Source organism: Pogoniulus pusillus, chromosome 6, assembly GCF_015220805.1.
Source record: "Pogoniulus pusillus isolate bPogPus1 chromosome 6, bPogPus1.pri, whole genome shotgun sequence".
In the NCBI taxonomy this organism is placed as follows: domain Eukaryota; kingdom Metazoa; phylum Chordata; class Aves; order Piciformes; family Lybiidae; genus Pogoniulus; species Pogoniulus pusillus.
Window position 1 is genome coordinate 10,450,908 of NC_087269.1, and position 13,100 is coordinate 10,464,007.

General features: G+C 46.2%; 1 protein-coding gene across 2 annotated transcripts in view; it reads right to left on the reverse strand.

The window, feature by feature from the left end:
* Positions 1–1,352: 1,352 nt before the first annotated feature.
* MXI1 (MAX interactor 1, dimerization protein) overlaps positions 1,353–13,100 on the reverse strand; it is a 60,321-nt gene continuing 48,573 nt past the window's right edge. For both annotated transcript variants that reach the window (XM_064144416.1, XM_064144417.1), the window contains exons 4-6: positions 6,298–6,412; positions 4,943–5,114; positions 1,353–3,288 (exon numbers count right to left, since the gene is read on the reverse strand). In XM_064144416.1, coding sequence (XP_064000486.1) covers positions 3,125–3,288; positions 4,943–5,114; positions 6,298–6,412 — 451 coding nt within the window. In that variant the 3' untranslated portion in view covers positions 1,353–3,124. The remainder of the gene's footprint in view (positions 3,289–4,942; positions 5,115–6,297; positions 6,413–13,100) is intronic.

Genomic DNA, 13,100 nt, shown 5'->3' on the forward strand with positions numbered 1-13,100 from the left:
TAACCACATGGTCATTACAGTTCCTTCTAACTGATGTTCTGCATAACCTGTTCCTTCTAACCCATGGCCTGTCTTGAAGCAAGTTAGAGCAACTACTCTGAACAAACTGGTCATTTTCAACACTTCAATGCAAAGAGACAAGACCAGCAAAGGGAGACGCAAGGAATGTGACAGACCCTGCGAGACGCAAATGTACAAGAAAGGCCAGAGCCCACAGTGCAGTCATAAAGCAATGCAGGACAACCCCAGAGAAATGGTCCACCGCATAAGAAACTATCCAAACTCTAACTGAAACCTGCTAAAATCTGCCACAAAGAACCTCACAGCAGCAGGGCAACCAACTTTGTGTCTTTAGCAGATCTTAGGAAAGCTCTTTGTTTTCTTTTAACCTTGGTCCTCTTGCTGGGTGGAACACTGCTGCTAGCTGAGCAGGTGGGTGGCTGGTGAAGCTCATCAGCTGTATTTTCGCCACTGCTTGTGCACTTGGTATCAAGATTCCTTTGAGTCCTCAACGTTAGGGAAGGTCAGATACCAAACCAGCCCTAGAGCATACAAATAAACATTTCAGATACATTTACCCACCCATAGATATGCCACTGTTTTATACCAACTAGGAGAGTAAAGCCATCCCCGCCCCTTGAACCTCAGTATTTCTTAGCTGTTGTATTTCTTTCCCAAGTCACCACTTAAGAAATATCAGGGAGGAATTGCTGGGACAGCTACAGCAAAAAAGTCCTACATAAATAAATCCCATTAATATTCAACTGCTCGGCACAAGTGCCCAATGCCTTCAAGAAGATATATAGATAAATAAAGCTTTGCTAGAGCTGAAGTTTCCCACCTTTCATCACTTACAAGACTGTCCCAAACATTGTACCATTCAGAGATTACACTGATGCCAAGCAGCATTTCTTCTTTGAAAACTCTCAGGTCCCATTTGTAAACCTGAAGCTCAGCTCAGCCTGTGGCAGATTCCTGCTCCTGCCAGGTCACCTCCCAGAAGGAAGAAGAGCAGGTGTACTGAGCCCCTGGATTACAAACACACACGTGAAAACAGATTCAACAGCAACAACCTGATTCAGACTTAGTAAGCAAATTAATTTAAACAACCAACCCAAACAAACCAGAATCATTCATTACAGCTCTACTCAAGCACAGGCCTTGTGCCTCTTAGAGGGGATGACACATTTTGGAGGAGAGTGAGGGGTAATATCAGAATATTTAAAACTCATCATAATCCAAAAGCCTACAGCAGACTTGCTCAGGATCTTCTTCTGTCAGGACTGAAGGGCACAAGAAGAACAAAAAGTCAGCTGAAGTGAGAGGAATGACCAAGCTGGAAGAACACAAACTCATTTCAGATACAGAAATGTTTAATGGCGTTAAAGTGCTACTTTAATGGGGACCATATGCTAACATTTAAACACAATTCCACTGCACTGCTAAATATGGTTGTCTTTATTTTTATTTTTTTATTTTATTTTACCTCTTTTTGCCCAGCCCTACCTAAAACAATAAAATAAAATCTAAAGGACTGAAATTAACAACCCATTCAAATCAGCAAATAAGTTATGACTTTGATAAAGCATTTTTTTTCTTCCTTTTTTCTTTTTTTCCTTCTCTTAGTAATGAGGGGTAGTTAAATTACTTAAGGAGATACAAAGTTTCAAACAATGCCATAGGTGAGGACTCTAACAAGGTTTGGTTTTTTTAAAACTTGGAAAACAAAAAATAATCCTGGCCATTAAAAAGAGAAAAATGAAATACAGCAAAGCCCTCAAAGTGCAGGTTAGAATGCTCGTCTCCAAGAGAATTAGAAAACATCTGCTACAAGAGCTCTTAACAGCACCTGCACAGGTAAGATGGCAAGGCCCTTGGGAGCAGGACGTGCAGTCAAAAAGTTACATGAACATGAGAGACGTGCTGAGCTTAGCTAAGGTTAACTACTGGACTGGAACCTCAAAAGTAGCAAAGGGAATGATTCTAAAAAGAAAACCAAAGAAACCCCCACCAAACCTGGCTTCTTCCAGCTAGCGTAGCCTTCATCCATCGTGTGCATGGCAAAAAGCATCGTTGCGTTTCACTGGGTCAAGTGCTTCGTCAAAACAGAGATCTTTTTGTGGCATAAATTCATATAAAAGACACCTAAGGTTTCGTATGGACAAGCTCTAAAAAGACGCATCAGACTTGGGGTGTTTTCCCTCCCAACACATTTACAAATGTTTATCAAAAAATCTCTTCAAATAAAAAGGTCAGAGTGGCTCAGTATCCGGGCATGACTTCCTCTCATACCACCTCTCGTGTGTGCTGGTTGCTCTCTCTCCTCAGCTGGTTGTGTGCCTGCGTGCGAGCACGCATCTACTGGGAGATCTGCTGTCGGTGCCACAGCCTGAGGCATGCCACAGCCCATGATGTGCTGGTAGATAACAAGTGTGTACCTCTCGCTTTAGCCACTGCATTAGAGGTACTTGCTTTTTTAAATGATGTCCAACAGAAAGCTGAGCTGAATGGTGTTCTCTCCTGAACATCTCTTTGCTGCCCCACTCTCTCTCTGGGCACAGAATGAGACCTTAATCATTATCACCATTATCACCCCTAGGCTATGTTAAGCCTTCTTTAGATCTCCTAGTACATTACAACAGTATTGGATTGTGACAAACTGTAGGACACGGTCCTTTTAGGACCACAAAAGCTCTTCAGAAGGGCCTAAGCTAGGTTGTTCAACCTGAATGCAGTATAAGAAATTCAGACATTTCTCAAATCTCATGACATAAAGAGAGGGATGAGTCTCTAGTATCCTCTTTCAAACAAATAAACTCAAAACAAAGTGTTTTGTTGCTAAGGTCTAGATCCGGGTCCCACAGAAACAAACAGATTTCACTGACTTCAAAAGGGCCTAGTGTTTGGTCTAACTCTTTTGCCAGCAGGGATTGGGATTGGTTACATGACCAAATGAACACATGTGGGTTTCTGTGGAGGCTTCCTTTACCCAAAAAGCTTTATATACAGGTTTCTCCAGGACTAGCTGTCATTATGTCATTTCTGAAAGAGGATACTGGCATCTAGGACCCAGTTTTATCACCCCAGTAAAATCATTTGCCCTGCACTCTTGCCTCACTTGGTTCTAGGAAGCAAATGAGAGCTTGACACTGGCGCTGGAGTAACCCTCGTCACTCCCAATACTCTGCAAGCTGCTGTGATCATCAATGTCACTGATGCTGGTTGTGCTGATAGTGTCCACTTCTCCATGGGAGAACTCTGTGCTTTCAACGTCCACTTCAATCTCTTCTAAAAAAGAAAAGGAGACAAAAGCACACAGGTTAGCATCACAGACCAAACTGCTCCCTTCAAGCCAGGGATTCGGCAGCAGGCCAGCAGTTAGGCTTTCAGTGTTCTCCCTAGAGTAGGATGGGCAGTCAACATGATGTATAAAAAGACTAGACACCAGTTGGAATTTTCTTAGGGACTTAGCAAAGGGGTTTGATTCCTCCAGCACAAAGGCCACACTGTCAGCACAGGTGGAACACCCCACATACTGAACTCAGAAACACAGAATCAGTTTGGTTGGAAAAGACTTTGAGTACCATCCAGTTCAATCATTCTCTAACTCTGCCAAGGCAGGGGCTAAACCATGGCCCTCAGCACTACATCCCTGCCTCTTTGAAACACCTGCAAGCGTGGGCATTCAATCACCTTCCTGGACAGCCTGTGCCAGGCTTTGAGAACCTCTTCAGGGATGAATTTTCTTCTCATGTCCAATGTATGTCTCCCCCAGGGCAACATAAAGACATGTCCTCTCCTCCTATCACTTGTTACTAGGGAGAAGAGACCAACCCCCACCTGGCCCCAGCCTCCTTTCAGGGGGCTGTAGACAGCCATGAGGTCTTCCCTCAGCCTCCTCTTCTTGTTTCATTGCCTGTTTCTTTGGACATCTCCCACCCCAGAAACGACAGCAAAATGAAACATAAACCAAAGGGTAACAGAGAAAGTGGAGCATGAAGTTACCCTGAAACATGCTACTTGTCTAATAACTGTGTTGCCAAAACTGGGACCACTCATCTAGAGCATTACAATGCATTATCATGGGGGACCTATGTTACTCTCAGAGATGCACAGTACGTTTTAGAACATAAAAATCTTATCTTTAAGAAAGACTTGGAAAGCAGAGATGATATTAACCAGGTATCTGGGTTCATATACTGGTTAGGAAAATTTCCAAAAAAGGTTGTCATTATCTTTTTAAACTACAGACTCACACCCAAACTATACAGCATCTTTGGATGTCAGCACTGGACCACCTACTGTGCTAAATCTCTCTCCACAACAGAGATAGTTTAAAAACAAGAAAATTCTCTGAATTTAGGTAGTCACTCAGATCATCTCTGTCCAGACTTAACGAAGCAGATGAACTCTATGGGATGCTTGGGAAAAGAAAGGAGGTCAAGAGGTAATTTGCTTGGTCATACGGCTCCATGGTTATTCTGTGGCCCAGATACAGAATGAGAGGCTGGATGCTGCTTTGCAACACCCTTTTCTGTCCCACTGATATCTTCTTACCATTGTCCTCTTTGAGTTGCCACGAGATTCATCACAGTGAGTAAGTCAGCTTTACCATCAGGTATTTAGCTGCCATCTTGGGATCACTTTGTTTTTGCTAACTAATGCTTTGGCATTTTGAGAGCTTTTCAGAGAAAGAGGTCACTTTGAATGCCACAGAAAACAGCTCAGGTTGGCAGTAACGCCTCCTCTTCCAGACTTCATGGGAACTCATGCAAAATACTAAACCCTTCATAGGTAACGGTGTGTCTGTGTGTGTGTATGCGCACATGTGGGAGCAAAATCAGCAACCTAACCACCAAAGGCCCTAAAGAGGGGACAGCTGTGACAACAAATGGATGACTGCCATGGCCTGGGAATTCTCTGCTGTTTCAGTGACACCCACCTCGCTCCGAGTCCGAGCGATCCGAGGAAATGGTAGATCCAATGCTGTCCATTCGTATTCGCTCTATCTCCTGAGGACCCTGTAGTTGTTCCAGTCTTCTCTTTAGGAATCTTTGTTCTCGTTCCAGGTTCTCAAGCTGGTGTTGGCTTCTCCTCTCAGCCTCTTCAAGTTTCTAACGTGAACACAAATGAGTTAATAATTAGTTTCATTTTTTTCCTGCTTCCCTCTCACCTCCACTGCCCAGCCACCCACTTTGCTTAAGACTTTTCCACGACCCAGAAGTATTTAAGCTGTGAAAGAGCCCCAAACCAAGCTGCCTTGCATTCCCTAAGAACAATGCCATCTCCTCACACCTCTTCAACCTCTCAAGTCCTGATAAATCATACACATTAATATAAAAGATCTCTGAGGACAGAGCCTCTGTCGGGGAAACCATTTGAACTGCAGCAGTTTGTGGGTCATTCCACACGGGTTCAGTCACTTGCATTACCAAAGCTATCCACCAAGGGGCCTCAATCCCTTAACCAAACCAACTCGGGTTTTGTTATGATCCGCTGTAACATAAAAACGTGCCTTGGGAGTTCAGTGTTCCTTGCTGCATGGTTTAGTAGGATTTCTCAGAAACAGTTTCCTATTCAGAAAGTGATTTACATAACTACTACAGATTTCTTTGATCACGGCTGGGAAATCTACTAGGGCACTGTTCTTTGTTTCCTACAACAAGCACATTGCATAAGGGGGAGTCATTTCAGGCTAACTCTGTCCCCTCGGCAGTGCTTTTTTTCTCCTTCACTACCCATCCTCCTCCCTGCCATCCCGACCTGCGACAAAGTCTTTCAGCCTCTTCCAGACACTGACAATGCTGCGTTTTCTTTTCATGCTTCTCTTTGCCAAAAATTAATCTAAACGAGCGTTGGGCTAGCTGGCAGGTTTACACATGAAACCCCAGCAAGCCAATTGTGTCTCACACTCTTGTGGTTTGTGCTAATACTTCGACAGTGGAAACTCACTGGCACATCAGAAAAAATGCTGCACGGCCTATCGAAACGCAGTCTTTCAAGAGTGGGGATGGTTTTCTTTGAAGAGGTGCAGCTGTCAATGAACAATCACAATACAGAACAAGACCCCCACCCTCCAAATCTGTACTTAACAGAGATCATTATAGACTCTCTTAACAGTGTGGCTTGCAGCAGTGATAGATGACTAACCAAGGGGACAACGCTTTCTGGTTTGCTTTTGGCTTTTAGAAGTTGTTAGTCTTCTTCAACAGTTGCCTAAAAGGCAGCAAGAGTGAGCAGCTGAATTATACTTCCTACAGCCCAGACTGAAAGTAGCAGGGAAAAATCAGCTCTTACCTTGATATGTGCTTTGGCTTTGTTGAGCAGCCCAAGCGTTGTGTGCCTGGTGCAGTCTGGTCCTAGCGGTATCAGAACTTTTAAGCGTTCTAGACACAGGCGGAGGTGAGCTCGGCTGCAAGGGGAGAAGAGGAGGGTCAGCTGTGTGCTTTCAGAAAGGGAATGGCATTTCCCTCTCGCCTTCCCTCTTAAAATGCAGTTTCCACATTATCCTCTTTCTGCACACTACAAGAGTCCCCACAGGTACGAGGACAGACTGCCATTAAACTATTTATACTGCAAACATCATCCTCTGAACAATACTTGCGTTATTGCTAACCTCTGACAGACACTGTTTATTTGCTTGCTGTCTGAACTGATAATATGGCTCATCTGGATGAACTTTGTGCAGAGGTAAAGCATGCAGGCACATGGTACAAGCATCTCACGAGTTTCCTCTTTTTCAGCTGTTTTGAATGACTGCTACCCCTTGCATACTTGTGCATTGCTGCCTCTGGAGCATTTGCTACAAACTGCTCTAAGCATTGTCTTTTTGCATACAACTGAGAAGATCAGTGAGGAAAAAAAAAAATGGTCAGCCCCAAAAAGCCTAACAGTTCCTGCTAGCAGTTTGAGGAGCCAGAGAGATGGGGTTCCCAAGAACTGCTCTCTTACTCCTTCCTTGGTGCAGGTCTGAAATGCTGCTGGGGATGCAAGGTCTGAGGGAACACGAGAACCCAAGACCTTCTCCTATGAAATGAGTATGAGAGACCTGGGGCTGTTTAGTCTTGAGAGGAGAAGACTGATAGAGGACCTGATCAATGTCTATAAGTATTTGAAGGGTGGGTGTCAAGTGAAGGAGGCCAATTTAATTTCTGTAGTGCACAGTATATAAGACAGGGAACAATGGAGATATCAACTGGAACATAGAAGGTTTCACCTCAACCTGAGGAGAAACTTCTTTACAGTGAGGGTGACAGAGCACTGGAACAGGCTGCCCAGAGAGGTTGTGGAGTCTTCTTCTCTGGAGACTTTCCAAACCCACCTGGATGCATTCCTGTGTGAACTACCCTAGGGGATCCTGCTTTGTCAGGGGGGGTGGACTCAATGATCTCTGGAGGCCCCTTCCAATCTCTAACATTCTGTGATTCCCCTGGGCAATCTTCTTACCTTGACTCAAGTCTACAAAGGCAGGCTCAAGCACGACAGTGTTGCTGCTGCGATGAGCCATTTTCTGCAGAATATGGAAACATGTTCTGGGGAAAATGGTTCAGGCAGCAGTGGCAAAACTCATCGTACTCAGGCTGCACAGGAAAGCTCTTCCTGCTGTCTCCTCCTCTGTATCATGTATGCAGGAATGAGCACAAGATTTATGGAAAACTATCAAGTATGGGTTGCCTTTTTTACCTCCCTCTTTCTTTGTCAGACATTAATGATTTATGTCCAAACTTGTCATCCTGATCAATAACACAATGACATCAGCTCCACCATTCACATGCAAGAAACACCGGTGCAAAAGAGTCCTGAAAGCCTATCCTGGTCTTTGCTCAGGCACAAAGAAACTGAATCTTAGCCTGATCCATCTCAATAGAGGGGAAGAAAAAGGGGGAAAAAACAAAACAAAACAAGAGCAAACAAAACAAACAAGAAAAGAGCAGGGACAGTTCATTTCCATTTGTTTTTCAAATTCACTATTGCACCCACTTTGAAAGGGGTGGGGGAGAGCAGTCTGTAATCAGGCAATTATGTCAGTGACAAGCAAGGATGATTAAGGGTGGAAGGGTCAGGGGTTTTGCTGATGAACTGTCAGTGCAGGGGAGTGTTCACTAGTGATGCTGTGGCTGCCAGCTCCTCACTGTTTCTATTATAAATCTCTTTACGAAGGGCCCATCATTCTGTCTCAGGAACGGCCAGAGGGCTGCGTTTGACCAGAAAGGGCCTTGAAGGGCCTTATTTTTCATTAAATATTAACAACCTAAGGGGTGGGGAAAGGGAAATCATCACTGAAATAAATCAAACTGACAAAAAATGGCAATCACATCAGTCTCATACTTTACTTCTCAGCTCGCTCTAGCGCAAACCTCACTCACATTAAACCCTCGTGGATGACATGAGGGGGTAGGGTTTTACTTGGAAGCTCATTTTCAGCATAGAGCCTGATGAACAGGAGTTGTGCACACCCACTACAGACGTTTGCCCAGTGTCCCATGATGACCTGCGTGGTTAGCAACAAACTGCTGGTTCACATTGTCACTACAGTTCATGCATTCCAACAGGAGACTGGACACTAACTTCCTGCAGCTAGACAAAGGAAGAGGAGGATGATCTTGTGGTTAATGACACTCTGGGGTTTGAACCCATTTTTGGCTGTGCCACAGATTTCCTGAGCGGCTGCTGAGGCAAGTCAGAGACCTGTCAGAGCACAGCCATCAAGCTGCAGCACAGAGCAGCAACCTGTCTCTTCACAGCATGAACATGAGCACCAGTCATGTGCAGGATCAGTCCAAGTTAAAAACGCAGCTCATGTAGAGCTCAGGATGTGTGCACAGATCTGGGGCTGAGAAGCAGGTTGCACCCAACAGGGGATTTGTTAAAATAGCACATGCTACAGGTATGGACTGCAGACTCCCCCCAGCACTGCTGGGCAGAAGCAACTCCTAGCCCATGGCTAAAATGTAATTATTCCTGCAATAGAATACAAAAAAAGCTCGGAGAATTAACATCTAACCAGCGTCAAATGTATCACAACTTGCTCCTGAAGGCAGAGACACATGGACAACACATTTATAGCCTGAGCTTTGGGCCGAGTCCCAGCACTGGAGGTTTTACCAGGAACCAGAGAAGGTGCTACACCAGGAACCACAATTCCTGGAAGCAGCAATCAGCTTGAGGCAGGAGTAAACACTGTCTGGATTGCAGAGACGATGGAAGGAAGGATGGCCCTGCTCTGCCACGTCAAAAGCCTGGTTAGTCGCAGCTTTGATGAGAGCAGCCTGAAATCTACATGCAAAGATCCATCCATGTAATAAACACTCCCCATGGTGGTTTGAAGGTTACTGCATTCTGCTGGCCCTGATAAGGGCATGTAGAGGGCAAAGCAGTCAGAGGGCTGGTCCTCACGAGGGCACTAGAAAAGTTTATAGAGTTACTTCCCCAGCACACACAGCCCCAAAGGGGACACACACCACCAGCCTCCCTTCCCAATCTGGATCCCCACATTGTCTCTCAAAGCCCAGAAGATTGGCCTAGGCTCACAGAGGTGGTTTCCAAAAAAGCTAGTCCTGGCAGCAGCTCTGCTGGCCAGTTGCCAAACGCTGTGGCCTGCAGCAGGGGCGATGGTCTCTGCTGACACACCAGACATCAGCAGAGGACACATGGCTGTAGCACCGGGTGTGAGCACAAGCGGATAAACTCACAACGGCACACAACAGGGCTCCTGCAAGGAGCACACTGCAGGGGCAGGCGCTGGTGCTGCTGGCTGAGCCAAGGCAGGTTTGGAAAGGGTTAGACCAAACCAATCACTTCTGCGCTGCTGATGGAATTTCCCCTCACTCTGCACTCAGAGCTGAGCTCTGATGCCACTGCAAACTGAGTGCGTTCATACCTCCAAGCAAAGCCAGACCAAGGGCAAAGCACAGGGCATTACATGAGCACACAGCAGCAGGGCACAGGCCGGTGTGAACTGGGGATGGCCAGAGCCTTCAGCCTCAGCAGTCACCTCCCACTGCTAGGGGGGAAGACACTGGCAGAGCTGCTCAGGAGCAGCCTGGCCCAGCATGGCTGGCACAGTAAAGAGCAACCATGTCCACAAACCATCCTGGCACATGAGCGTTGCTTTCCTTCAGAGAGATGAAATCAAACAGCTTCCCCAGCTCTCCTGCCTCTGCAGTGTTCAATGTCTTGTCTTTTTGTTTTAAAAATCTAACGTGGTCACAGCCCCTGACCTTGCTCAACTTCCAACAGCCCAAGCAGGCCACAAAAGGAAACCACAGAACACATGGGCAGGTCTGAGGTGCTGATGGGTGGCTTTGGTAAAGCCCAGGAAAAAAAAAATCTCCAGAGACCAAAAGCATCACAGCAAACTCAGCTACAAGACCATTTGAGAGAGAAAGCAATCACAAAGCTATCAACCTCTCTTATCAAGTCCTCTGTACCTGGACACCTGTAATCCCACAGGTCAGGCCACAATACGAATGTCTCTCCTGCTTGTTTACCTGGACTCTGTTGCAACGTGGCTTTGCCTACGCTGCAGGCTCTTGTGTTCAGTGAAAACAGCAGCATTGTGCAGGCTCCAGACAGAGCCAGACGGCTTGCCATGTACACCACTGGATTATGCCAGTATCTGACGCATCTGCCAATAGCTGGAAAAACAAGTCTAAATGCCCATATTGTCATGGAACAGAGAAACAACTCCAGCTTGGTGTGAAGGGCTGCTGCCTCTCGCTGCCTTGATCCCAGGGAAGACAGAAGGAGAATTCCAGTTTCAACTGAGGCCAAAGACTTTGCATGCTAGCTGCAGGGGAGATGGGAGAAATTGGAGCCCTTCCTCCTGCCTAAGTAGCCTTGGGAAAACACTCAGGCTCTCACAGTAGCATTCTGGGCACATGGCAGGTGCTAGATGTGCTGAAGAAAGAATATGGATAATTTGAAAGGAGGAAGCCCTCCTTTTTCCCAAGACTAAAGAGGGCCCAGTAACTCCTCGCTGCTCCTCCTGATGAAGAAGGTTCCTATTTGGGATTCCCATGTAGGGCATCAAGGAGGCCAGAAAAAGAGCAGCACACTTCCAGAAAAACAGCTCGAAGAGCTGAGAACAGCCTTTTATTTTGTTCCACCTGGCTACTCTAGCTAGGACAACACATCTCTGCCCATTCTGCTTCCTCCTCTGTGCAGGGCCAGGAGCCTAAAAGCAAGCTCCTCTAGGATGCAGAGGGGAAGCAGAATGAGGACGGATTCTCCTCTTTGCCAGGAGCTGCTGTGGGAAAAGGCACATCAGCTCCTAAATGCACAGGCCAGGAGAGTGAAGCAGAAGAGGGATGTGCAAGCTTAGCAACCCCACAGTCCCACCACAACAAGCTCCAGGTGGCTGCAGGTGGAAGAAGAGGGTGCTGGCTCAAAAAATGGCAGCCTCACTGCTGCCCATTGGACATGTGCTGTTCTCCCCCCTTTCCCTTTGTGCCTGTGTGAGAGCTTCTGGCTGCATTCACATTAGATAGTTTTATCCCAGCTCCCCTCCAAGCTGGAGCCCCTACACCCTCTGTCCTGAGCCTCTATCGGAGAGGAGCCTTGCTCTGTGCATCCCCTCCTTGCACTTGGCTGTGCCCGGCTGCAGAGGGCTGTAATTTCACAGCCTGCTCTCCTCTCCAGCTCCCAATGACATCATCCGGTCTGATTATATAAAGCACGGGGAGGAAACCTTTATTTATGCGTGCTTTTTGCTCATAGCTTCAGCTGTCTCACTGAACAACCTGCATCCAAATTCTACTGCAGGAACTGTACTCCCTTTTGCCTGAATCAAAACTGCAGTGCAGAACAAGGTATGGGTGCAAAAACAAATGCCCATTTCCTCTTCTCCAAGCATTGTGTCTGCTGGTCGATAAAGCTGCTACACAGAGGCTAGACACCTACCTATCCTCAACGCCCAAGAAACCCCCTGGAGGGGTTCAACCAAGCCCCTGTGCACTCACACACCACAGTGTACACCACCTCCCCCCCGTCCTCCTCTTGAAAACGTTGCCTGAAAACAATGCCTGCAGCCATCACCGAATGTAAACATCCCTGAAGAGACTGCGGCTTCTTTGCTAGGAAAGGTTCTGAGAGCTCTTCGGTTTTGAGAGATTGTGGGGTTTTTCCATCTTCCACCACGGGCAAAAGCAATGGAAACTGAGAGGAGAAACTTTCTCTGCTGAGGAGTCAGTCAAGCACATGTGCACACTGAACTCTGAAGCACTGGGTTTACCCGATTCAGCACTATCCCCTAGCCAGACACTGCTGATAGACTTTTGCTGAATCAAGGCCCAAACATCTGCAAAACACACAGAGACACACACACACTCTTCCCATCTTTAAAAGATCAAGCCTCCCTCCCAGCAGGATATGACCAACTTGCCTCTAGCAGCATTTCAAAATGCTGAATTATGATTTTTGCATGTTGAAAGAAGGGGGCATCTGAGGGAAAAGGAAAACATTTCCCAGATATTTCTGTAGTATGCCTGCAGGTCCATAGGGCTTCAATTCAGCAGTGGACATAAGCATGTCCTCGACATTAAGAATATGTTCAAGTCCCACTGAGGCTAAATCGGACACTTGCTCTCCAAGGGATGCTACAAAAACCAGCATCAAACCAAAAGCAGCACCAAAAGAACGACCCAAAATATCTTAACACGCAAAAGGACATCACCATGCTTCCCCCTCTGCCTTCCTCCTCTTCCCTCTACACCTTTGCAAAGTCAAGTCTAGTTTAACCCTGAAATTAGAAACCACTAACTTTGTTTGGATTTCAAAGGTAATAGATTGCTTAAAAAATTCAGGAGGGATCACGGGTTAAAGAAAGCAATTCCTGGAGAAACACGACTGACCCCACATCAATAATTCACTGGATGAGAATGAATTTGAGATAAAAGTAATAAGAAACACATGCAAAAAACACAGGATAGGGGAAAATATAGGGAAATATTTTTTTCCTGCTAAAAGCAATTTACAGGTCCAAGGCACGCTTAACTCTACTATGGTTAAGACTTGATTTTTTTTCCTTACTCTTGTCTCTAACCCCCAGCCAGGCTACCTCTCTACAGCAATATCTGCCCCCAGCTTTACGGGATGCCTGT